General features: G+C 34.7%; 1 protein-coding gene across 1 annotated transcript; it reads left to right on the top strand.

Moving 5' to 3' along the window:
• The first annotated feature begins 262 nt into the window (after positions 1-262).
• On the top strand, positions 263-26,445 carry LOC145591551 (E3 SUMO-protein ligase SIZ1-like). Its single transcript, XM_081648039.1, has 18 exons — positions 263-519; positions 735-869; positions 3,288-3,368; positions 3,527-3,569; positions 3,857-3,926; positions 4,724-4,889; positions 6,691-6,818; positions 7,817-7,885; positions 8,920-9,007; positions 9,092-9,167; positions 9,355-9,428; positions 11,539-11,646; positions 14,393-14,554; positions 19,998-20,102; positions 20,186-20,266; positions 20,343-21,384; positions 23,422-23,875; positions 25,787-26,445. Exons 2-17 carry the CDS (start codon positions 834-836, stop codon positions 23,586-23,588), a joined length of 2,496 nt encoding a protein of 831 aa, XP_081504165.1. The 5' UTR covers positions 263-519; positions 735-833; the 3' UTR covers positions 23,589-23,875; positions 25,787-26,445.
• Positions 26,446-26,630: the final 185 nt, after the last annotated feature.

Genomic DNA, 26,630 nt, shown 5'->3' with positions numbered 1-26,630 from the left:
ACTTTTCTAGCTAATTTGTTTTTTAGCAAGCCTTTTTAATTTATTTTTTTTTAACCCTTGGTAGAGTCCAACTTGGACTCAAGTAGGTAGACATCAAGAATTTCTCCCTTATGTTCTATGATCAACTCTTCCCTCCCAAAAGTTCCAAGAAGTCAACCATTATGCACAAAGTGGTGCTATTCAAAATCGAGTCTATTTGGTTAGTTTTTGAAGGACACAAGGCAAACAAACCCTTTCAAAAAAAAAAAACCCTTTGAAAAACTACCCTTTTCATCAACTCAGTTATTCAGCTGACAACCCAGAAAACTCTACCTGTTTTACTCACTCCTTCAAAAACCTAGTACTCACTCCCATTCATATATAAATTCACCCAAAAAAAAAAAAAAAAAAAAAACCCGCAAAAATTGAGAAGCAGAAAACCCCAAGAAAAGGGTTTTTTTAATTCTGTAACAATCAAATTGAGTTTTGTGGGTTTCCGTAACTTTCTATTTCTGCGGTTTTCTTGGTTCTTCAATTCGAGTAATTCCCTTTAATTCTGTATTTATTTTTTTTGGATTATTTGCTCCAATTTTTCATGCAATGTGTGTTAATTTTCACTTTTTGATTGATTACTTTGAGTGATTGAGCATTTGTTAAATTGGTGTTTCAAAATTTGGAATTTATTAAAATTTCATTGATTACGATTGTTTAATTTTGATTCTTCTTTGATTGTTTTATCGTTTTTTTTTACCCAGCTGCAATTTCGAGTCCTGTGAATTATTTTCAACCCAGTGTGTTGGAAGGGTTTTTCTATCGATCAATTTTGATAAAGGTGATCGTTTCTGAGTTGGTGTATGGAGATGGATGAGGAATTGATCACTGCTTGCAAGGTATTATAAAACTGAATAATTTTTATTTTAATTTTTTTTTTTTTTGCAAGGTGTAGAAATTCTCCAGTTTAACGAGTTGTGCTTTTGAGTTTAATGTATTGGTTTCGTTCGTTTCCTTATTGCACGTTGAATTGTTGTTGTTCGAAACGATGGTGATCCAAGTTTGGGTTTAGGCTAGAATACTAATGGAAAAAGGCTTTATTATTTGCGCATTGTATTGTGTTAGCTTGCTAGAGTTCATAAATCTGTAATGGGATGTGTTTGTCTATATTTCAGCTGTGAGGTAACATTAAAGTGACCTTCTAGAGTAGGTGAATAAAATTTAGAGTTTACTTATTAATCGTCCGTAGTTTGATTACAAAAGATATATTGTTAGCACTTACCTTGATTTTCATACAAATGTAGAACTTGTGGACCTTACATGCCAGTCTCATAGTATATTGATTAAGTTTTCCTTTTTCCACTTCTTGAATTCTTCTTGTCAGGAAAATTAGTATGAACTTAGGGGGAATTTGGTCCAAATAGTTGATAAGATAGTACGAAAATGAGAAGTGTATAGTTTTTTGGTTATCTTAATCATAAAATGTGAACCCCCTTATCCAAATGCTTTAAAAAATTACCATTTTAGTATTAATATCAAACTAAAAATAAAGATAGTTGGGTGAGAAAGAAGGTTGGCAGAGGGAAGAGAGAGGGAAGGGGAGGTATCAATCTATGAGGGAGGGATGGGTAAGAGATTCAGGGGATTTTGGGAGGGATGAAGAGCTTAGGCAGTTAGGCTCCATACTCAAGTTTATCTCAGCCATATACCTTTGTCACTGGATCAAATTCAACAAATCATATCCATTCCAAATATACGTACCTTAAGAATCATATGATAGATTTTAATGTCTAAGTTGGTCTTGAATGTTTCTCCAGATTTAAGCATTGGCTTAGTTTTAAGTTGTGGAAGATAGAATCCTATTTAGTGACTCAAGTGGCGCTTGATGGTCTGATTCTTGTGAGTCTTGATTTTTATAATTTATTTACTTCCTCTGTTCTTTTTTAATTGGAACGTTGGGAGATTTTACACCGTTCACACACATTTGTTTGATTGTCTCTTTTGATTTAAAGGAAACATAATCATGAGAGGCCTTGCTCGATTCGTCTTGATATATATTTTCAAAATATTAACTTTTTATAATATTTACTAAAGTATAATTAACTTTATTAATGTTGTAAAACGTGCATTTTCAAGTGTGAAAACCCAAACATTACAATTTAAAAAGAATGTAGGACATACTTATTTAGGTGAACAATGATAAATTTGTACAAACAGAGGGTATCACGGTGTTGCATTAGTAATCCTGAGATTAGAACACATGGAATTCTATATTTTATATTGTGACTTGTAAATGTGAGGCTAAATTTGTAAGTATTGTTCTGGCATGATATTAGCTAAGGGGTGATTTTTCATGTTAGAGGACAGGATGGTATGATAAGATGTCAACTTGGGACGGCTTAATTGGATCTTGAAAACAATAAAGAAGTCAAGCTGTAGGAAACGGCATGAGATTTTTACATAGTCTTCCCATATGAACATTAGCTGTTCCTAGTTTCAACATACTTCATGTTTGTTCATCATTCGAAAAGAAGTTAGTATATATAAGCAGAAAGTCCTATGACATCTTAACTTTAAGGTGATAGTGTGTGCAACGAGAGTCATGTTTGAAACTAAAATTGACTCTGAGTTGATAAAAGCTCCACATTAGAAAGATTTCTCTTACTATTCCTTACGAACAACATATGAAAAAAAGAGCGGAAAACAATGAGTCCTGCAGGAAGGTTTTTGGATAGTAAGTCATCAATGGAACTGCAGATTTTTCTTAAATGCAACAAGTAATAGGCTTGTGTTTATTACTACCTCCGTTTTTTATTAGTTGACACGTTTTGACTTTAGCACTCTTCACACACTCCCCTTTTGACTGTGTTTTGTGCTTTATACGTAATGAAAAATATAGTCATGTGGGATCTTGTTAGATTCGTCACAATATATATTTTCAAAATATCAACTTTTCATAATTTTTGTTATCGATAATTAAAGATATTAATGGTTGAATTTGTACATTGGCAAACATGACTAAAGAAACGTGTCAACTAAAAAGAAACGGAGGAAGTATATTTTTTTGCGATTGCCATATTTTTGAGGTATGATATTGAGTATTGAGGAATTTAGTATTCCTTTCTCTTTTGTAGTCAAGATATGAATTTCCTATTATCTTGAATTCTGTTTTATCGACCATTATATAATTCATCTTCTCTGAGCGTCCTGTGACGTTCATAAGTGTGAGATATCTTAAGAGACTAAATAGTTTATTTATTTATTTTTTAAATAAAGAAGTAGCCGTGCATTATGTTAATGCCCTTTTGCATTTGTAGGACAAGTTGTTACAATTCCGGTTAATAGAGTTAAAGGATGTTCTTACTCAAGTAGGCCTTCCAAAGCAAGGGAGGAAGCAGGTAATACTTGCTTGATTTAATATTTGACTTTGGATATACCAAATGTTGAATGGTTTTTGGACAGAATCGAATGCAATGTTATTCCAACTACCTTTTCTGTCTCTCTTTTAATTCCTGATCTTTAGAAAACATTTCCTGTCTATTATTCTTGTACGCAGGATCTTGTGGACAGAATTTTGGCCTTGCTTTATGATGAAGGCAGTGAGTTTCTAGTTTTCAACCTTTATATTACTCATGTTGTCTTATATAGTTGTGTAATTTCTACGGTAGTTCGTTTTTTTTTCTTGTCAATTGCTAATAAATTTTGAATGGAATTTAGTCCATGAGATGCATCTTTCTTGATTCTTTGAATCTTTTCTTGTATCTATTTCCAGATTTATTTTATCTAGTGCAGTTACCTTCTTTTCTCTTACACAAGTTTGTATCTCTGCATGTGGTCATGTTTGTTTCATTGGATGTATTGTTTTACACCAGCTATTTGTTTACAGCTCCAGGTCTCTTCAAGAATAATGTCAATGGGAAGGAAGGATTGGTGGAAATAATTGAAGATGCATACAGGTGAACTACTTCCCTTGTTGTGTTTAATTGTTTATAGAATTTAACAAGCTCCTTGCAATGAGGAAAAAGGCTCTCCATAGATCCTCTATTGTATAAAAGCTATTTATATATTGCTTTACTGTCTATTCCTACCGTTATGTCTGCACTTGGAAGTAGTGAATTGCCTCTTTCTTCTTCTTTTTTTTTTTATTTTTTTTTAAAATCATGAATTGGATGTTAATCCTGATTATAAACACTGTGCACCTTTTCAGTTTGTTGTTACTTATTAGATAACATTTTTTGGAAGTTGCAACCTAATGTCCTAATATATTGTTGAGAATGAGGTATCTTTTGGGACTTTCAAGATAGAAATAACTGTATGTTCACATGCATGCATGTTTTAACTCACTCCTGAGCATTCTGTTGCCTGATAGGTGATAGCTGAGGCAACATTAATGCCTGTCTGCCTCTGATCTTGTTCAAGAGAAGATGATAGAGTAATCGACCTTTTTTTTTTTGTCTTGATCAAGCAAGGGAAAAAATAGGGTCTCTGTCACATGAGTTGAGGTGCAATAAACCATGTGTGCCATATTTCATGAGATACATAGGTCATAATCTCTGCCAGGGTTTCATAAGATACTCATGTTAGGAGGGTGATCATGAACTATGTGAAAGTCCTGAGTGCTTAGAGATAGTTTAAGAAACTCTTTTACTTGTCCCTATCCTTGATTATGTATTTGTGGATTTGCACTGTCTTACTGTGTTTTTAACTCCTTTTGGATTTTTTTAATTAAATTTGTGCTGTCTTTGGAGTCCAGAAAGATGCATGAATCCGGAAGTAATGGCTCAAGTGCAAAAAAACAAAATTGTTCAGGTAGCAGCAGAACGCAACCTAAAGAGGAAGCTGAAGATTTAAATGAGTTTGAAAAGAAAATTCGTTGTCCTTGTGGCAGTGATGTTCCTGGAAGTGGTGCATTGGTTCAGGTAAATTTTTATGCCTGTTTCTGATTTGTTTAAATTATAAATGTTGGTTACCCTGTAATTCCCATTCTGAATGTAATCCCTAAAATACTACTATAAATTTATAATGTTGATTGGTCAGTAGCCTTCACATATTGCAGCTATTATTCTAATTTCTGGATACTTTGATGTGGGACCTGGAAAAGGATGATCATGACACTATCATCAATCGGCAAAACGTTTCAGTGCCAATTTTGTTCCTCTTAATTGTGTCCCCAGTATGTGCTCCTTTAATGTTTAGTTGGGTGGATTAAAAATTTAAAACTCGTTGTTGAGTACTCAGTTATCCACATTTGATTGGGTTCGGCAAAACCAAATGTGTTACATAAAGCAATTGAATCTAGTTATTTGTAACAATATTACTCAACTAATATCATTGCTGGGACTTCATTGTGGTCGGTCTTTATCTTAACAAAATGAAGGTCAAAAATGATTTTTTTTTTGTTTCCCTTAGTCTTATCATTTATTTATTTATTTATTTTTAATCCATGAACTCAAGACTTTACTTCAAGTATGTGGGTATACAACAATTGGAAAAAGGAAAAGTTGAAGTTGCAAGCAGCAAGAAGATTTGCCTGCAAAGATTTACTGGCTTCTTCCCTTCACATGAATTATCAGAAGAATGAGGTTCCCCACTTAAGATATCTATGCCTTTATAGTTCTTTCTTGGCACATCATTGGCCTAGGGACAGACTCAAACGCATATCTGACAGAGTATGTTTAACACTGAAAGTGAGAAAACCCATGGACAAGTACAATGAGATGACCTCCCCAAAGGCCTAAACTGCAGCCCCCATGTAATGTATTTTTTGGGTTAGGAGGAGATTAGGCCATTTCGGTCTTTTCTCTTAGTGTTCTTGTTTGTATTGCTGGTGGTTGGTTGGTTGGGTTTTATTTATTTATTTATTTATTTTATTTTATTTTGAATTTATTTTTTTAGAGTATTGGTGATGGTCAGACTGGCTTGAATAATTTTCCATTTGTCAGAGTATGTTTAATCCCTATTGTCTTTTGTGCTCAAAAGGCTGAAAATTTTGAAATCCAATTGCCCAATTGGCATTATTGTTAAAATTGTATGTGCTAGTTCAACAAAAATTTAAGGACAAGAGAAGTGCATTAATCCATATCCTGTAGAGTCATCAGTGTCTCACCAAACACGCCCTAGAACTTCTTTGGATATAATGATCCCTGTAAACATCCCTTATCATTAATTTATATAGTTCATGGTCAAAATTATGCCTGCTTTTTGTAGCTGAATGCAAGTTTGTCCATTGGGGGTATTGGTAGAAGATTTCTGTATCAATTCTTTAAAATCTTACTGTTGTTGAGGATTGTTTGTTATCATAGATATTATTGTATTAAAAACAACAATGAAAATTATTTTCCATCGCTTAAGAAGGAATAAGTACAAGGAGGTGAATAGCTTTTGTTTCTGCACAAAAACTGCTTCTGCCAGAAAGACTGATCTTTCTACTTTAGGAGATCCTCTTTAGTAACTTTCTTTTGGCTGCTGCCCTTCCAATTTTCTTTGCTGTTTCCAAATCAATTGCATTAATTGCACCTCAACACTGGAATATTTAATTGACACTCTATTTCCTAAATGATGCTACATATCTGCACTATTAATTCTCAGCACTCAGCAGGAGCCAAGTTCTAGTTCTTTTTACTTAAAACCCTTTTGCGCTTGTATTTTGCTTTTACCTATATCTTTTATACAAACAAATCTTCTGTGAACTATCTTTTACTAACATAGTTGCCAATGCAGTGTGAGGATCCAGATTGCAATGTATGGCAACATAGCAGCTGTGTGATCATTCCTGAGAAGCCAACAGAGAAGATTTCCATGCCTATTCAGTTTTTATGTGAAATATGTCGAGTGAAACGTGCTGATCCGTATGTACAATTTTTCTTCCCTCTATGCTCAATTTTCTGTTTTGTATTATGCTGTTTGTTTTGGGCCTTTTGGCTTATATCTGTAGCATTGCAAACACTGTTTGAAAGACATTAGTCAGAATCTTTAGTAGTATAGAAGTAATCAAAACGAGATTTGACTGGGAGTTGATTTGGGATAGCTGTTGCTAGACGCAATTTTACGTTATCAGTCATTTATTGGATATATAAAGTTAATGTTTGGATATTTTATTTTAAAATGTGTACTATGTTAAGCTCCCTTTTTTGTTTCAGTGGATTCGTAAATGAGCTTAATTGTTATTTTAAGTTGTATCTTTAGTCTTTAGAATTAGCCATAAAAATGTGCTCCCTTATTTTAAAAATAATGGTATTCAGTTTTGTCTAAGTCCATAATTGGGCTATGAGGCTGCTGATCCTGATAAGATGTCTTCTAAATGAGTGGCTAATCACGTAGTATATGAGTTAATTTGATAAATTGTTGATTCACTATTTGCTACACGTGACAGCTGTATTCCTCTAACTAAAGGAAAATTTAGTGTGACATAATATATTCTGATGCAAACTCTTGAACAAACATGAGCTGAACATGAACCCCAAAGGGAGCTGAAATGCCTGATATCCAATGGCATGATATTGATGCAATTTGATGGACTATGAGACTCCGTTAAACAAAATAAAGGCATTAGATAGCAATTACTTTAATTTATCATCATCCGTGACTTAATCTGGATGTTGGAAGCCATTGGGCAGAACAAGGAATTTTGGTTCGGTTAACCCTGTTGACAGAACCTGGCAACTACATAGTTGTGTTTTGAAACAAGTTTATTATCTCACCTTAAAAATTAAGTGAATGGTTTAATGGAAAATAAGACATAAATGTGGGTTCTGTTCTCCCCCTCCTATTCTTTCCCCCCATTTTTTTGTATTAACTCTATTTTTTGGGATGCTCTTTCTTATGGTCAACTATGACATGTTTGCAGCTTTTGGGCAACTATGGCACATCCTCTGTATCCTGTCAAGCTATCATCTTCCACACTTCCTGTTGATGGGTATGCACTGTTTCTCAGCATTCTATGATACAAACAATATTGTTGTATTATCTAAGCATTTTAACTATGCTCTTTTATGAGAGAACATAGCATGAGTATATCAAGAGGATTATAGGCTCATTATAGTAAATTATTATGTCAATGTGTGTAGACAGACTAGACACAAGTCAGACATGTACACATATTTACGCACGTAGCCACGTAGGTTTGTGTGTATGTCTTTGTATATGTGTGTGTCTGTATATTTATGTATGTCAGCATGTATACACACATACTTGTGTGTTAGTATCTTGATCTATTGTGGTGGGTTCGGGCTGGATTGCTTTTTGGCTGTTATTTTAGCTATTAGCTTATATTCGAAACAGGCATGTCCTGTTTACTTTTTATGAGTGATACTATTTGTTTCTCCCATCTGTGAGAGTTCTTTGACCATTTATGAGCACCCCATTGGTTCTTTGGTTGAGATATTCATTATCATGGCTTATTATGAATTGTTTATGCAAGGATTATGTTATACTTATTGACTAGCAAGAGGAAACATATAGTTTAGATAGATGAGGTGAAGTACTGAGCGGTATTGGTTTTAGAATCTGCCCATTGGGGGGGGGGGGGATGTGTTTTGATAGTTTGTTATGAGATCTAAATCAGAGTTGACATTAGCAGAAACTTGAGTATCGTGCCTTGAGATTTGATCTTTCACTTGTTTTTTTCAAGAAAACTGTGAGAAGAGCTGGATTATTTATTTTGTTGGAAAGAGGTTTTGAAGGCTACAGTACTACACTGCAGAGAACTTTTTGTTATAAAAATCATAAAATCCACCCCTCAGCCTCACACAGCTACCTATGCATTTAGAGTGCCAGAGACAAAAGTAATGGTCAAACGTGATTCTATATGGAAATATCTTTTTGGTTTAATTGCAGAAGCATTTTTTGTTTGTTACGTACTCTTTATATGGTAGCTATTTTTCAGGTAAGGTTTTCCTTTTTGTGATAACAGTTTGTTTCTGCATTAATTTACTTCTCTGTGTTATTCAGTACAAACCCACATGTAACCGTGGAGAAGAACTTCAAATTAACAAAGGCGGATAGGGAATTGTTGCAGAAGGCTGAATATGATGTTCAGGTTATTCTTCTACACTCTGGCTGTTGTGAGCACATGAAATTTTATCATTCAATAACTCTTGAAGTGTACTAATTTGTTTTGCAGGCTTGGTGCATGCTCTTTAATGATGGTGTTCCATTTCGGATGCAGTGGCCGCTATATGCAGATCTGCAGGTTAATGGTATGTTAATATGTGCAAACTGAGAAGTTGCTTGCTAAGTGAGAAGTTATTTATTATGATGCCATTTGTAACTGATTCACCTTATCTGTCAATATGATGTTCATCCCATATTGATCAATGCTTACTTCTACAGCTTCATTAAATCTTGCCGCTTGTTTTCTTATTGGTCGGTTATATTTATCATCAGGTATCCCTGTCAGGACTGTGAGTAGAGCTGCTTCACAGCAGTTAGGAGCTAATGGACGTGATGATGGTGCAAAAGTGAGTTTTTTTGGTACCTTTTCCATATATATTGTGGGACAATGCACCTTTTTATTTATTCGATTTAGGTATATTTTTATCTTCAAAAAAGGAATTTCGAAAAGAGAAGTGGAGTGGGGATACTAGATAACATTTCCACAATACCACCTAAGAGATAAACCCCCTTCTATTCCTCTAATGTGTTTGAAGTATACTCTGAATTTTGAGTGTGGTCTACATTTGACTAGCAATTCCAAAAAAGAAGGGGGTTTGGGTGCTAGAGTGGGACATCGGATTTGAAACCCTGCTCATGCAAGAGATTCTCCAAGGTTCATTTTCATTAATAAATGACATAAGTAAATCCATATCCTCTCAAAGGCATTTCAAAAATCTATAATTCGTGAGTATGTCCGTATATACTTGTACTTTATAAATCAGTGACTACATGTAGTGTTTGATTCTAACCCCTTTTGTTGTTTTATGTTTTCTAGGACATACATTAAGTTTTCTAGTTTTTTAAAGCAATCATTATGTAACCTTTGATTATGTAAGTCCAATGTAAAGCTCTCTAGGGAATAGTGATAAATGAATCCAAGCTTCCTATCCAAAGTTGTTGCCTTTGCTTTAACACTTGAATTGCTGGTAGAGCTTTAGTGTCATCGCATGTAATATAGCATCTCATATTATCAGTGATTCGGTCCTATTTGTGCCGTCTTTGGGCCACTCAGCCATTATCTGCCAATCCTGCACACCTGCACTCTTGTCGTCAATAGTCAAGGTAGGCCTTGTAAATCAGATGTCGGCTTGTGTTGGTACATGCTCATAAGCATTTCCACGCTACACCCTTGCTGATAGATAGGTAAAAATGCAAGTCGCATGGTCCAGTGTCAAGACGATTGTGAATGCGGCATGTAGCATATTATCATCCCCTTAATGCAAAAGAGAACTTAACTTTCTCCCACTACCCAAGTCATTCAGTTGCCCCTACTTGCACACCCCTCTCAAAAAATCTACTAAGCATGTCAGCAACTAAGATTGATAAGAATATCAAAGTTCTCCCTTCTTTAATCCTTAAGATAAAGTTAACCACTCTTTAGGGGCTCCTTATGCCAATATTGAAAAACAACTTATAAGAAAATAATCCCCATCTTATGTCCCCACTGAATATACTCCTTTCAATTAGCACATTTTAAAACCCAACTTACTCCATAGTGAGCCTTCTCAAATTCTTATCTGAACACTACACCCTTGTTCACTTTTAATGGGATTTATTAGCTATGTCATTGATCTGCTTTGCCTAAGTAGAAGTACTACGGAACTGCAAAATCTTGAGGGGAATTACCTGCTCTAATTATTGACCAATACTTTTGTGACATTCTTAAAGGCTTAAGCGAGAAGCGTATTGAAGGGTCCCAAATCTGAGTAAATGATCATTGTTCGGAACAGGAGTGATGGGATTGGAATTCATTCTCTTATCAGCGATCCCAGTTTCAGAATGCTCTGTTTAAAGGCTATTAGTCACATTTAACAGTTTTGGAAGATCCATTTTGCCTTACTTCTAGCCATGCCAAATACCGCTTGCCTTACCGCACCCTTGTTGGAGGGACTCTCAAGTCATTCCTATTTGAGAAGGAATTGGATTTGAATGCAAACTAGACCTATGTACCATCTTCATAAACTCTTTTTTTTAATTTATTTTTTTTTGGCGAAAACTACCTTTAATTAGGTTCGTATGAATACAACTACTTTATATAACTTTTTTCTAAACATAATTACCTTATAGATACAAAAACTTAGACTAGAACCACCTATAAAGGGAACCCGTTGAATAACTCCATTAGTGGGCCCCGCGTCCCCGCCTTTTCATTTCTATCCATTTATAATTTTATTTTTTTGCTTGAGGATTTTAGGGCATCTTGTCCCTTTGTAATTTTTATTTCCTTACTTATCTAACACGAGAATATCAGGTACCAAACCCCAGGCCTTAGCTAATACAACAGAAGGTGGAACACCTTGGGGATAATATACTTAAATAGCATATTTCATCATTGAATGTCTTTTACTTGTCATATTCACTTTATATTTCATGCATTTGCTTGTGTGAAACACACTGAATATTAAATTTTTGCAGATTACATTGTACATTGTGGAAGGAGTTAACAAGATATCTTTATCTGGCACCGATGCCCGTACTTTTTGTTTTGGTGTCAAACTTGTGAGAAGGCGCACGCTTGAGCAGGTATCTTCCCCTCGTTTGATTTGTCAGTTTGAATCTTCTCTCTCTCTCTCTCTCTCTCTCTCTCTCTCTCTCTCTCTCTCTCTCTCTCTCTCTCCCTCTCTCTCTCTCTCTCTCTCTCTCCCTCTCTCTCTCTCTCTCTTTTAAGGTTAAATCGCCCTTCTCTCTTTGTCTCCCCCTTTCTATGAGGTACATACTATGGTTTCTTGTTATAATTACCATTGGTAGCTTGGCTGGGTGGCAAAGGCCTCTCAGTTTTAGGACTTGCATGCTGTAATATTAGTCTCATTAAGTTTATTTGAATTAAGATACCCTTTGAGAAATGTTGAATCTTTCTAAGCCTTGCCTTTACCAATTACTCCATATTACTTGACATGAAAAAGGTAAGAGTTAATTGTTGAGAAGTTGCTATTTTGTCTGTTGAAGTAATGTCTAGATTTTCTTTTCATGCCTTAGATGTTAGATTTGACGAAGATACTAATATCATGGTTGAAATGGATGGGTGGTGCTTGTCCAAGGTAATTTATTAGGGGGAAACTTGACAGTATGCAGGTTTAGGGAGTGAAGGATGAAGGGAAAATGGATGGGTGATGCTTGTTCAAGGTATTTTAATAGAGGAAATTTTGACAGTGTGCGGTGTAGGGAATGAAGGATGAAGGGATGGAGCTGGGGTTGGGTTTGTAAATTTCTCTTTCGGGGTTGTGCTTGTCTTCAAATTTCTATTTCAAGGCTTGCCTACTTGGATAATTTGATCTGTACAACTATATATGGTACCTGATATGTGTTTCCTGGAATTCTAGTAAAGCGTTGTAGGTTTGTACATCTCCTTCTCGCCCCTTGGTTGGCGGCTTCGAGCTATTTGTGGAAAGTTAGTATTTTGATTTTTCAGCAGTAGCATGCTGCCACCATTGTTCCAATGCCTTTCTTTATTAAGTATATAAGACAGGGACAGAATAGGAGGATTTTTTGGGGGGCGAAGAAATAACTCTGAAAACCCCACTATATGCGGTCTTCTCATATTAATCCCAACTACTGCTTATCTCTGAAAAATTCTAATCACTACGGAGTAATTTTAAGGATTTCTTCTTAAAACAATCCAACAGTACCAGTTACCTTTATTTATAAAAATGTTAATTCCTCTCTTTCTCTCTCATCTTTGCTCCTCCTATTCAATGCCTTTCCTGGCTTTCCTGCACCCCTACACCGCCGTTTCCTAGCCCCTTCTCCTCCCAATGCTTGTAAACTCTTATAGCTCCCTGGTCCTTCCCACTCCCCATGCCAATATAAGTCATTTTTTTTCTTATCATGGAAAACCATAAAGTTGAATCTGATTGCTTTAATTTGGGTCTGAATTTTCTTTAATTTATTATCACATTGTTGAACTAATGCTCTTTTTTTCTATTCTACTTTGTGTGCTTTATTAAAATGATGAATTAGCAATTTGTCAGGAAGAATTGATAAGATTCTTTTTTATTTTGTTTTTATTTTATTAATCTTACATTTTAATATGATGGGTTAAAAAAAGCATTTGATGATTACATCTATTATAATGGGTATTTTGCGACTGATTATTGATGCTGACCTTGTTAGCTTGAGCAATTGTTGACGATTGTTTCCTTTTTCTTTATTTTATTGTTCTGGTTCACTGATGTAATGTGTATGTTTATACTGAATTATTTTTGCAGTTGACCAATAAATTACATGCTGAGAGTCCATAGTTATTTTTTCCCTCCTGTTCTTTCTACAATTTGGATTCTCATTTGAAGCTTTATATAATACTTACTGATACTCATGCCTCTAAAAGACTTGTTAGTATTATAATACCATTGCATATTAATCCAATTGTTTTAGTTATGAAATAAGTTGTATTGTATTTAGGGGGAAATCATTATCAGATTAGAAAATAGTCAGATGAGACCAGCTTTGTACATAGCCTTAGTGTTTGAAGAAACTTTTTTTTTTAGTTTTTCCATTTTGAGTGCATGTTTTCCAGTGCACATTTTTTTACCCTTAATATTGTTAGGTGTCAAGTACTCCCTCCGTGTTTAAATAAATGAAACGTTTTGACTTTCACGGAGTTTTAGGAAGGTTAGTCGGATTTATTAAAATAATAGGTAGTGGGATATAAGTTGAGGAGAGAGAAGAGAGTAAGGGGTTTTGTGGGGACCATTATTTAGTAGAATATTATTAAAAATAGAGAGAATATTATTTAAATTAGAGAGAAGTTATTAAAAAGGGGAATGTTTCATTTATTTAAACACGAAGGGAGTTGTAAAAAAGCATAAAAAGTTGATATTTTGAAATTATACATTGAGACGAATGTAAAAAAAAAAAAAAAAAAAAAAAACTAAACTTTGTTTCTCTTTACATATTAGTAACCAATGGTGGTCAGATTGAATTATGTAATAGTGTCGAACTGTCAAATGCCAAAATGGTACTTCTAAAAAAAGGAGGAATTACCTTAAACCTTTATGGGACTATTGAACATTGATCTCCTGGCAAACATTATGGGATGGAATAAGTAGTAGTATTTAGCTTTAGTTTATTGGTGTATGAACATTGTCCATTTGTGCTAATGCATTAATTTGTACTAGTTGCTTATCTTTTATGTTTCAATTTTTTTTATTGTTTGCATGAGGTCTTGAAATCAGCTTGTACATTTTAGCTGCTACGAAGTGCAGGAATGCCTGGACTATGCACTTAATTTTTCTGTTGTACCATCAACTCATTGTATATATGGTTTATCTAGGTGCTAAGCATAATTCCCAAGGAATCTGATGGTGAATCATTTGTGGATGCACTTGCTCGGGTTCAGCGCTGCATTGGTGGTGGTATTACGACTGGCAATGACGACAGTGATAGTGATTTGGAGGTCATTGCTGATTCAATCCCTGTTAATCTCCGCTGTCCTGTAAGTTAATCTTTTTTAAACGAATATTCCTGGCATTATTTACTCCAATATATCATTCAGCTGTTTTTCCTTGCTGTTGAGTAAAATTTCGATGGATGCATGATTATTATAATAGATTTTGAATTATGGAGAGATAATACCTCATTCCCTCAGAATTTCTACTGTAGAAAAGCAAAGCCAAAAGAGTCATTCGAAAAACTCTGTAACAGGTTATTTGTTGTCTTCTGTAATGAAATTGGAAAATATTTGTTTATGCTACAATACACCGAGTCATTTGAAAAAAGATCAATCGCATGGACATTTGTGGTTGTCGTTGGATAACTTGATGATATATTTCAACTTACACTCTGCATGTTTCATTTTTACTTCGTTCTATACATTAACAGAGCACCAGTGGTCTATCCATAATATTAATTAATACTTCCTCCGTCCCATAATATATTTCTTGTTTGTATTTTTTCACGGTATATAAGAAATAAAAGGAGAAAGCAGATGAAGTACATTAATTAAAGTGAAAAGTACAATCATAGGCAAAAGTTAGAGAGAGAAGGAAAAAAGTACAAGGCATGTGCAAAATTCAAGGGTAAATTAGGAAGTACAATGAATAAAGTTAAAAAAGTGAGGGTATAATGGTATTCACATACTATCCAAAAATAGAAACAGGAACAACATTTTGGTTCTCCAAAATAGGAAAACAGGAACTATATTATGGGACGGAGGGAGTATTAAATTGAAAAAAGCCATTCTATCTCCAAGATAACATACTTTCGAGTATTGGCTTAAGAAAATATGGGTCAAGAACTTTTTGGTAAATTAGTAGTCTTGGTATGTAGGTGGCATTCGGTTAAGCTTTACAGGTGTAAACAAGTTGTATTGTATTTAAGGCTGAAATATACCAGGTTCGTTGTGTTCTAATGGAAAATTGAAAATCTTTGAGTAAAGGTTGTTACTGGACATGATAATTTCTATTCTTTATCTAGGTAAAGAAGTGCTATTTGGTTTTTTCTGTAAAACTCATGTCAAGTACTCCAGATTTCAATCTCATTGACGTGTTCAACACTTCAGTTTTGGCCCAAAATCAAAGAATTTGTCAGATGAATATACTGGTAGTAATGTACATGATGGCAATAGCTTATATTGTGCACCGGTCCAAAACCGGACCGGACCATAACCTTTTTGGACTGGAACTGTAATTGATCCCTTTTTGCAGGGTGTAGACTGCCAGATGATTTTTGGCTGGTTCCGGTCCAAATCTGAAAAATCCGTTCTGGTCCGGTTTTGGATATGATGGAAAGGGCTTTGCCATTTTTTTTTTCCTTTGCTGTCCTTGCTACTCCGTACCCAAGATGAACCTACCTGACTATTTAAGCTTCCAAATCATCAAATCCAAAGTTATATGAATCTGAAAATTCATTATATAAATTAAAACTCCAAACAACATATAAAATCAACATAAACAATATGCTTTGAACTTTATAAATAAAACTTAGCAACATACTAGGTTAGTTCCCGTACAATGCACAGTAATTTTCATTAACTGTTTTAAAATTGAAACTATATTAAATTTTTTGACTTTTGTATGTTATATTCATACCAATTGAACAACAAAAATGACGGGAAAAATCACACTAAAAATAATCAACATGTGTCGTTCTTGACAAATCTTATTGAAGTATCCATAGAGTATTAATGGATGGAAATTCTAATCATAAATTTTTCAAGGAAATGACAAAAGTGTCATTTGTTGATTTGATATTCACATTTCATTATTTAAGCTTGTAGCTTCTATTAAGTAATTAAAAAAAAAATCAAGAAAATAATATATAATCTTATTTTAATAAATGTATGTAATACATAATGTCTTTTCTAAAAAAAAGTCCATATGTCACAAATTATGTTGAATATTATTTTTATTTTTTTTGCTCAAGTTATAGTTGTCAATATGTTTTTTTTTTTTTTTTTTTTTTTGGAAAGTTGTATCAAATCTTTTCCCTCAAAAAAAAAAAAAAAGTTGTATCAAATCTTCTATTATACTTTGTATGTTATTATTACTTATACGTAGAAAGATTTAATTTGTTTTTTAAATAGGAATTTTTTCCTAAAAAAAAAAAAATATATACTAAGGACACACCAAGAATCCAAGAGATGACACGTGTCATTGTTGGTGTGTCTTTTAGTATATAGCTATTGATAATGACAAAACACAAGTATTATTCAAAATAAAATTCAGAAAATACAATATGTTGATTTGTGAATCGAAAGTTTAAAAAACATATATTCATATAATCGTAAAAAAAAAAAAAAAACAAAAAAGCCCAAAAAGGAGGACATAAGAAGTTGTACAGGAGTGGTCACAAATTTATGATGAGAAGGTTCATTGTGCTACAGTTTCCATTGCTAAATCTCTGCAGATTTCTGCTTCTCTAAAGCTTATTGAATTCATCCAGTACGACGGGAAGTTCAGGATGTGAAGAAGCTGAAGAGCGGTGGTGGTATGGAGGTTGAAGATAAAGGAAGGTGAAGGAAGAAATTGACCCAGACATTGTGGTTGCCACTGGTCGACGGTGAGTGGTGGCAATGGCATCTGGCCCAAGTTTTCGACGGTCTTTGGTGACCGGTGAGGCAGTGAGTGAGAGTTAGAGTGTGAGTGAGAGTGAGAGTGAAAGAGAGAAAGGGGAAATAAGAAGTTTGTGGGCAGCTATGGTGAAAGTGAATGGATTTATTAGGGTTAGATAAACATTAAGGCTGATAAAAAAAATTTGCATATAAATCAGGCTTTTGGTCTGGACTAATAAATTCCAGTTTTTTTACCCAGAGACCCTTGTTTTTAAGGACTGGGGACTGAACCGGAATCGATCGGTCTGGTACGGTCTGGTCCGATTCTGGATCAGAAGACCAAAGCCTTATTTTTTATAGTATGGTTTGGTTGCATGAACCAAACAACTATCTCCCGTGATTATCCACTAAGATCCTCTTCCTCTGTTCAACTTCTATCTAGTGTTACATGCTTTTTCATGCCCATTTTATGTCATTTTAAACTCCTCCATCCAAGTCATCTTTCGTTTATCTTGGCTTTTTTTTTAAATATCCTATCATTTCAAAACTCTACTTCCTTATGGTTTCTTCTTTTGGTCGATGATGTCTCACATGCTAAAGCCAACATAGCCGGTTCTTTCTTATCTTTCCCTCAATTTCAGCAATTCCTCTGAATATCTTTGTTTCTAATTTTATCCCTCCATGTTTTCCCATACATCTCTCATAACAATCATATCTATGTTTCACCCATCTTCTTTACCTAATTTGATCCATTTAATAGCAGGGGTCTGATGGCTATCCTTTAGAATTTATCCTCATACTTTAATGGCACGATATGGTTGTATTATAACCCTTGCTAGTTACATCTCAGTCTTAATCTCCATTTTTTTGTTCTATTGATCCAAGATACTCCAAACGTGTATTTTTTGGGTAACTTTGATTCGTAGCTATCCTTCGATCCTTCCATCTAATATCACTACATCCTCTCTTGGCTACCTTACATCACTAGAATGGCACTTCATATTTTTAGTTTTATTACATCTTAGCCTAAATCCGTTAGATTCTAATTTTTGTCTCTGCTGCCACAATTTAGTGCTAACCCCTGCTGTTCCAAATACAATATCATCGTCATCTTACTTCATTTAAAATAGCTGTAAAGCAGAAAGATCTTGCAGTCCAATTTTAATCTGGAAACTTTTCGCTACTGACATTTGTTCTCAGATCTCTATACTTATGTTTTACTGTGTACATATATTTACGTGTATACCCTTCTTCGTCATTGTCTACCAAAGCACACCAGTCAGTATCTTGTCACAAGTTTATTTAAGATTTATGGAAAACCATGTGGAAATACTTTTTCCTCACCTTTATTCCATTTTTGCTTCATAAGGTTGATGGTTTCTACGACATGGCATAAAATTTGTTTGAAGTTTAGGGATAGTTGGTAGATACATAGCAGTCTTTGATTAACTTCTAATCTCATTAATTTCACAGATATGTCAATTGACAGCCTGATACCATTTGGTTAGATGAGAATAGAAATTGACAAACAAAATCATCAAATGGATCTTCCTAGAGAAAAATAATTGTTCAAATAAAAAAAGAAAGAAAAGCAATTTATTATTAAGAAAAGTTTATCAGCTCATATTTCTTGTTTTCTTGCTTTTTGCTTGCTGGTTGATTGTTTTTGACTTGAACCTGGTTGTAAATTAGCCCTCCAATTTTATTTTCTTGACAGATGAGGGTTTGTTAAGTCCTGCATTAGTACTGAAATTTTATAAATTGAATTAAATTATTGCGGAGCACCATAATGCAGATCAATGTGTCAATTTTTACCCAGATCATGATACGCTGTGGTGTGTGAAAGGGTATAGAATCGTGGGTTGCTACCTGGCTTGATTTGTGGAATTTTTGGGCTTTGGCTAACTTTAAGATCGTGATTCTGAGGCCTTCATCTGTCTAAATGTAAACATTGGAGTTATATGCTCAGACTTCAATTTATCGATGAAAGAGTAATGTACTTTTTAATTAGATTAAAGCAAATTTGTTTTAATAATGGATTACCAAACAAGAGCTATGATTTTGGAAAGCTGGGGCTATCTCCGGTAACCACCTCACTGATTTTTCAAAGACAAAATCCTAGTATTGATAATTTTAAGATTAATTTATTGATAAGAAATCTGAAGAATATATTCACTATATATGTGGATTACGTGGGCATTATATATGGATCACATAGTCTTGTTAACAATTTGAAATTTAGAAATGGTTGGAGTTGTTTAGATTTCAGTATTTTTTTGTGTTGTTTTCTTTTGAAAAAATTTGCCCATGTTGCTATTCAAATCACAGTCAAAGATCTTTGAAGCTAGGACTTACAATATTTAGCTTTAAGGTGGAACTTTCATGGACTTGTTTTAGTCAACTTTGTTGCTTATTTGCTATTCTTCAGTGATGCTATTAATGAGTTCTATGCCACATTCTTTTCATTTTCATTTTCATTTTCATTTTCATCCATGTTTATTATGTAGCTCTGGATTACAACGTTCGATATTTACTGACTTTTTTTGTCTTAGCAGTTGTGAAGTAGGCACTATTCACCTATTCAATCAAGCTCTATAAATCACCTGAATAGTACAAACACTAACCCCTCTGCCCAACAAGAATGACATAATAATAATTAAAACAAAAAATGAGGAAAAACTGAAAATCATTTCCTGAGCGGTGACAAGATAATGTTGATGGTATTTTTGAAGCTAAATAGTGTCTCACTATGTTTTGTTTTCTTTTTCAACTGGTTATGGCATTCTGCCTTTATAAGAACAGTGACTTTTTAAGCGTTGTTTGTATCTTTATCTTTATTTATGTTTTATTTCTTATGGTTGGGGGTTGATTTGGTCATGAAACACAGATGAGCGGCTCTAGAATGAGGACTGCTGGAAGATTCAGAGCTTGTGCACACATGGGTTGCTTTGATCTTGAAACTTTTGTGGGACTAAATGAACGCTCTAGGAAGGCAAGATTTATACTTAATTTACAAATTGACTGCTTGTTACCGATAAAAATGATGCATGTATAAACTGTTTCTATTTTTTGCAGTGGCAATGCCCTATATGTTTGAAGAACTACTGCCTTGAAGATATTATTGTTGACCCTTTCTTCAATCTTATTCTAAAGAAGGTATTCCCTGGTCATGAGGTATCCTGTTTCTATTGTCATCATATATATTCTTGACCCTATTTTTTGTGAACTCTAGATGCGAAGCTGTGGAGAAGAGTTAACTGAGATTGACATGAAGCCTGATGGTTCTTGGCGGGTAAAGAATGCCCGTGAAGTTGGGGATCTTGCTCAGTGGCACGGCCCAGATGGTTTGGTGCAGGTGTCCAACCTGTCACAAACTGCGAGGGAATATGTGTCAGAGTGCAATACTTCAAATCCAGGCATGCCAAATAATGTTGCCAACTGGCATGCTGTTGGACAAGGGAGTGACGAAGCTGAAAATATTGACCAGAATATTATTACAATGAGCAGCACTACCACAGGAGATCTGAAAGATGATGGAGACCCGAGTATCAATCAAGATGGTGTATCTGATATGAATGAACCTGAAGTTAGCTCAAGCCTGCCTAACTTTGGCCAAATATATGAATCCAATGGCCAAAATTGTAATCTTCCTAATGCATGTGCTGATGTTATTATTCTCAGCGATTCAGAAGATGATGATGTTAGTCTGGTTTATCCTGAAACTTTTCCTGTGGTTCATGCTAAAAATGAAGAATACTCGATTCCTGTGCCTGAAAAAGATCTCAGCTCATATCCTGTTGGTTCTGATGAGGGCCATGGTATTTTCAATGTGAATCCTGGTGATTTTCTGATTTCTCAGTCCCCTACACCCAATAGTTTGCCAGGAGGTTCTGGATTTGATTTCTTTGGTACTTCTGGAGCTTTGCTTAATGAGCCCAATCCTGCTGCCTACTCAGGACCTGTTAATTGTGTGCTAAACTCTGGTTCCACTATGGATCCTGTTCCCCATGTGATCGCCTCATATGATCCCCACAACTCATTTGACCATCAATTTGCCTCTGCTAATGCGGACATCCCTCTAGAAGTTATCCTTCCAGATCCAATTGTTTCCGGAAATGAGCTGCCAGTTTTAAATAGCAGTCCTGGTGAGGATTGGATTTCTTTGAAAACAGGGGCTAATGGAAATGAGAGTTCCAGCAGCAATGTGGAGGCTCATCAGGAATCTGCTGGCGAAAATGGGCTGGATTTGCAAAACCAGTTTAGGTTCAAAGAAGGTATACATTCCAGTTTAAATGTTGCTTCGCTTTCTTTTGAAGCTAAATATTATGAGGGGGTAGGAATGTCTTACTCCAAGGTTTTTATTTATATTTCTTTTAATTTAAATTGCAATAAGGCAATTCTTTTCAGATGCTGCATGCTTTCTTTTTTTTTTTTTTCATGTCGAGCTTTTATTTATTTATTTTTTTCTATTTTTTTGCCATTCAATTGCTTATTTGACGAGTGTCATTTGTAAGAAATCGTTGATGCTCTATGCAGAAGGATGAGTATAAAATAACCTTTTTAGATAACTTTAGTGCATCTATATGCCTAGTTGGTGTTCACGGTCCAGTTTGGTGCAGTATGGTTCACAAACCTTATCAAACCGTAAAACTGCAGTTTGGAATTTAACATTCTAATAACTGTATTGTATTGCGTGATATATTTTAAACGTATACATTTTCGTTTTGTTAAAATTAAATTATAGTAGTGGTTTGTGATTTGCAGACCACAAACTGCATTAAGTTGCACTTTGCGGTGTGGTGTGATTTTTTTGTTTTGAAAGCTGCACCTTAAACGCTAACCACAGGTTGATGAAAAATCCAAACCATGCTGCAATTTTAGAACAAGCTGTAAAAAACGGATTGCGATTTTGTGTGGTCTAGTGGGCACTCTGAATAGATATTACTACTTCCGTTCCTAAATACTACCAATAATTTGACATAACACTATTTATATATTAACTTTGACTATGTTTATTACTAATTTATAAAAATCAAATGTTATTGTGAAATACATTGTTGGGTTAGTCTCAATGTATATTCTGAATTATTTATTTATTTTTTTAATAATTATTATCATTCCATATACATATGGTCAAAATTGTACATTGACACGTGCTAGTCAATTTGTTGTATGTAATTGTCAATTTGTTGTGTCTCCATAAAAAAAGAGAGCAATTAGGCTAGATCAATATAGTTGAAGATCTCCTCCACATGGAAAGGATCCTTTGACAACATTCAAGACTTGTAACGAACTCATATGGAACAGCTAGACTTTTGAAGATTTGGAATAGTATCTTTAACAATTCATGATAACGTTGTGAATTAGATATCTGATAATGAAGACGGCTTCTTCCCATTTGTATTTCCTATTCTGACAATATTGCCCCACGATCAATTTTCATTTTAAAAGTATGCAAGCAACTGAAAAAAGGTGGTTTTGTTTTTAATCTATCAATGCTCAATTTGTGGATTGTTGTTTTGACTAGTCCCATCAGCAAATTAGGTTGTTTTTTCATGTAATACCAAGGAGGTACGGCGGTACCTGTAGTCTACAACATCTACACTTTTACTGTGCCTTTAAGGGCTTTAACCCATTCAAGCAAGTGATTGTAGATTTTTTTTCCTCCTGAGATATATGTTCATCAGGCGTGATAGTTACGAGGATTGCAGTCTTTCTTGCGTTGTTGTTTTTGATAGATGATAATCTATCTTCTCCGTGACATCATATCTGCACAGGCATGTTTTCAAAGCACAGTAACAATTGCCAAGCAGGATTCCCTTTGGAGTTTTCTTTTTCTTTTCTTTTCTTTTTTTTTTTTTTTTTTTTGGGGGGGGGGGGGGGGGGATAGTTCATGAGGTGAGTGTATTAAAAAAGTTAGCTGGGGAAAGTGTAATATGTAAAGGAAGATAAAATTAATGGAGTGTATATCAGCGGAGATAGCCTTATCACTGGCTCCCCTTAGATGGTCTTTAGCAATCTGTGAGGTTTTTGATGTGGCTTGAATATTTACTGTAATTCTGTAAAAGATAAAACTGCATGGAGTAAGATCTGAAGGGTTGCAATCTTGATTACTTCTACTTAGTATGTGGTGCTATTTGAGATGTATTTCTTCACATGCTTCCATGTTACTTTAAATGTCCAGGATAACATTACCATTTTTATATTTTTTTTAATTTAATGTAAACATGTATATTCTTTAATATGTTTCTGCCATTTGTTATCGATATTCATTGTTGTAGATTATAAAGTTTTAAAATAAACCTTTCCAGATTCTTTACTTCAAAGGACTCATTGTGAATCTGGATGTGGATCTGATGTTGCTGCTGGTAGAAAAAGGTCTGATGGTCCTTTCACATTCCCTCGCCAGCAAAGATCTCAAAGAAGACGGCCTTGTATACAAACATCTAAGAACCTCACATCCAATCAATGTAAATAGTAGTAGCACACTCAGACGTGTAATAGACCTTCCATGGGACCATTGTGGGAGGCTATTTATTGAATTGGCTTTCCATTTCTATGGTGGTTGTCCTTTTTAACCTTGGAGGGGTTTACCTTGCAGAGCCAATTTAATCATGCTTTTTAGGAAACGGCTGATTTTCACCTTTCACAATTTTGATTATCTGTGAAGAATTGTTGTCAGTTGAATGAAGACGAGGGCTATTATTGTCTAACATTGCTGGAAGATCACATGGGTCAAGTTGGGTGTGTTCTCCTGCATATCAGGTATGTAGTATGGCCATTATGAATTTGTGGTAGATACTTGCCTAAAAACTCAATGGTATGTTTAATGGAGAAAACTTATTCTAAATGCCTTGTGAATATTACAGTTATGTCAAAATTATTGTCAATATGTAGTGTAATCTGAAATAACTATGTGGCAACTGGATCCAAATGGAGGTACTACATTTCTCCCTTGAGAAATAATAGTAGTAGCATATACTCTATTATTGCTTTTAAATATAGTGCTGATCTATGATTGGATTTTTTTGAGATACCTACTATAACCGAGGGAAAGGAAATTTGTGAACCATGCTTACTGGTATGAGTTTTTTTTAGCTCGTTTTGCCATGTTGAATTAGATGAAACAACTTAAGCAAAAGCTCTCAACTTTGGTTCTTTTCTAGAGGGAGAAGCTCTGACTTCTCTCAAAAAAAATCCCAGCTTGAAATCTATAACGAAACCATGTGTCTAGTCATCATTCCCCTCAGCCGTCATCACATAGCCCTTTTCCTTTCTTGCAGGCTTAATTGATATGCCCACACCTCTTTCTAGGTAATCAAAACTCTATAGCATCACCTAACTCTTCCTATCTTTGTTCCTTTTCTACCAGTGATGTCCATCTCTAAGACTCTAACCCTATCCGACGAGTGATGTCTTTTCAAGCCTTCATTTTTCATCGATCGCCAATGTAGCCTAGTCTCAGTTGTTTCTTCTCTTATTTAGTTGGAGACTTGGAGCAGTGAGTTCATCATCTGTTTTGTTTCAGTGAGGTCTGGTTGTTTTCCCCTCTGCCTCTGCCTCCTAAGTTTCAGATCCACTGTTCGTTTAGCTGATGACCAAATTGACAGCACGTTGTCATCTCTGCTTCCTAATCATGCTTCTTGCTGTAGTGTTGCTGCCTTTTGTTCTAATCATCTCTGCTTCAATCTTTGAGGTCCCCAAATCTGATCCTTTACCGCTGGTTTTATATTATTATGCTGCTTATCCGTTGTAATTAATACTACCTCTGTTTCATATTATTTGCAACTTTGGAGGACTCTACAGACTCCTAGGCATGTCAGAGTAAAATGGAGAGAGAAAAATATGGATGCATGTGACGAGAAAAAAGATAGAGATAAATGACAACCTAAAAGGGGGAAAAAAAATTGTTGCAAATCATGTGTTGCATCTATTTTTTTCAAGTTGCAAATAATATGAAACGGAGGTAGTAATTAGGTTTTTTTATTAGTTTTTGGTATATTGTTTAGTTGTAAGGCATGCTGTAATTATTCAGGTTTTCTAATTTTGTAATTTGTTAAGATTTCTTTATTTTGGTGTTTGTTTTTAGTAGTTTTTCTTTGTATTTTAGTATAATTAAGTGATAGAAGGCTTGGCATTGAATTTGCATTATTCGAGAGATTAGAGTTTGGTAAAATGTCTATCTTTGAAGTCCATTTACTAGTTTTCCTTGGAACAGGGGCTGGGTCTAGAAGGCCTTTTGATCTTATTCTAATTGTCTCAATGTCATTATATTCCATTCTACAATGTAGTCCATGCTTCTTCTTTCCTAATAAATAATGTAACCATCTCTATCTTGGGAGTTTGAATTTCTGGTAGGTAGATAGACTTTAGGTAGGTAATGTACACAATTTTGTTCCTCTTTTGTAAAATTCAGTATATTAGACTGGTGGCTTGTTCCATGCACATTAGTAAAATTTTGTTATTAAAGAATTACTTGATATAAATTTTAGATTATATTAGATATAACATGACTGGTAGCACCGAAACATTCCCAATCCCCCATCACTTCTGTTCTCTTGCACATCATAGTGTTCCCCTCCCCCATCTTTTGCACTTCTTACTTCCTAGTGTAACTGTATCATGCTGCCTGTGCATTATTAATTTGGGGTGGCTAATTATTTTTCTGACATGTAGATTTTGGGTCTATGCCCTGAGTGAGCAAGCTTGCCAATTGCAAATCTACGCAAAGCTGGAAGAAACTTAGCAAGATGACTGTTATGCTTTTAGTTTGGCATATCTGAACCACGTTCAGCTGACAATTAAATTCTAAAGAAGCTAAATTACTCAGTGGCTGATCTAAAACAAGGAAATTTTTCCCGCAGGAGCTACAGTCCAACGGTCCAGTGACGTATGTTCGAAGGTCTACTAGTCTAGCCTGATGAAATTTGCTATTCATATTTCTGATTGAGAATAGATGGATTAATGCTGCAACAGAATGTGGTTTTATAAGTGAATCTGCTAGAATTAGGTTCCCACCCCCCCCCCCCCTAGCCGAAACAGGTAGTTAAGGGTGACAACTGATTTAGTGGTGGTGCTGCAGAGGCCATGGGTTAGTCTGATTTATTTGCAAGCTTCTTATTTTGGGAAGCTGACCATGATAGAGGATGACTGGTGGAGATTTCTTGGCAAAAATATGGCAAAGAATGTGTAAATATATCTTACAGGACCTGGTTCTATAATGTTTTGATAATGTGTAAATACATTTATCCTGTTAGGGCCAAATAGAGCATACATCTGAAATTTGAATTCCGTTCCGCCAATTTTAATTGAATCGAAATCTCTTTGCTCAACAAGACTACTTTATGCTAGTTCTTTCTTGAGATCCTCTCTCACCCACTTCCTTTCGCTCTCCTTTTCCCATTACATTGTTTTATTTGTTCAATCTTAATTAATCTTGCCTACTTTGTACAGTAGTATTTCATCATTATTTAATTAATTTCCTTTTAAACTTAAAATGAGGTGAATTATGGGCACAAGT

The sequence above is a fragment of the Chenopodium album genome, chromosome 18 (genome assembly GCF_948465745.1).
Source record: "Chenopodium album chromosome 18, dcCheAlbu1.1, whole genome shotgun sequence".
NCBI lineage: Eukaryota > Viridiplantae > Streptophyta > Magnoliopsida > Caryophyllales > Amaranthaceae > Chenopodium > Chenopodium album.
Note: the sequence above shows the minus strand (reverse complement) of the source record. Positions and strands in the feature narration are given on the sequence as shown.

What these genes read in the sequence shown, in the direction of transcription:
- LOC145591551 (XM_081648039.1), top strand. Translation starts at nt 834, where the DNA reads ATGGAGATGGATGAGGAATTGATCACTGCTTGCAAG. An exon ending in GAAGTGGTGCATTGGTTCAG is followed by an intron (nt 4,890 to 6,690) that starts GTAAATTTTTAT and finishes TTGCCAATGCAG; the next exon opens with TGTGAGGATCCAGATTGCAA. An exon ending in GACGTGATGATGGTGCAAAA is followed by an intron (nt 9,429 to 11,538) that starts GTGAGTTTTTTT and finishes AAATTTTTGCAG; the next exon opens with ATTACATTGTACATTGTGGA.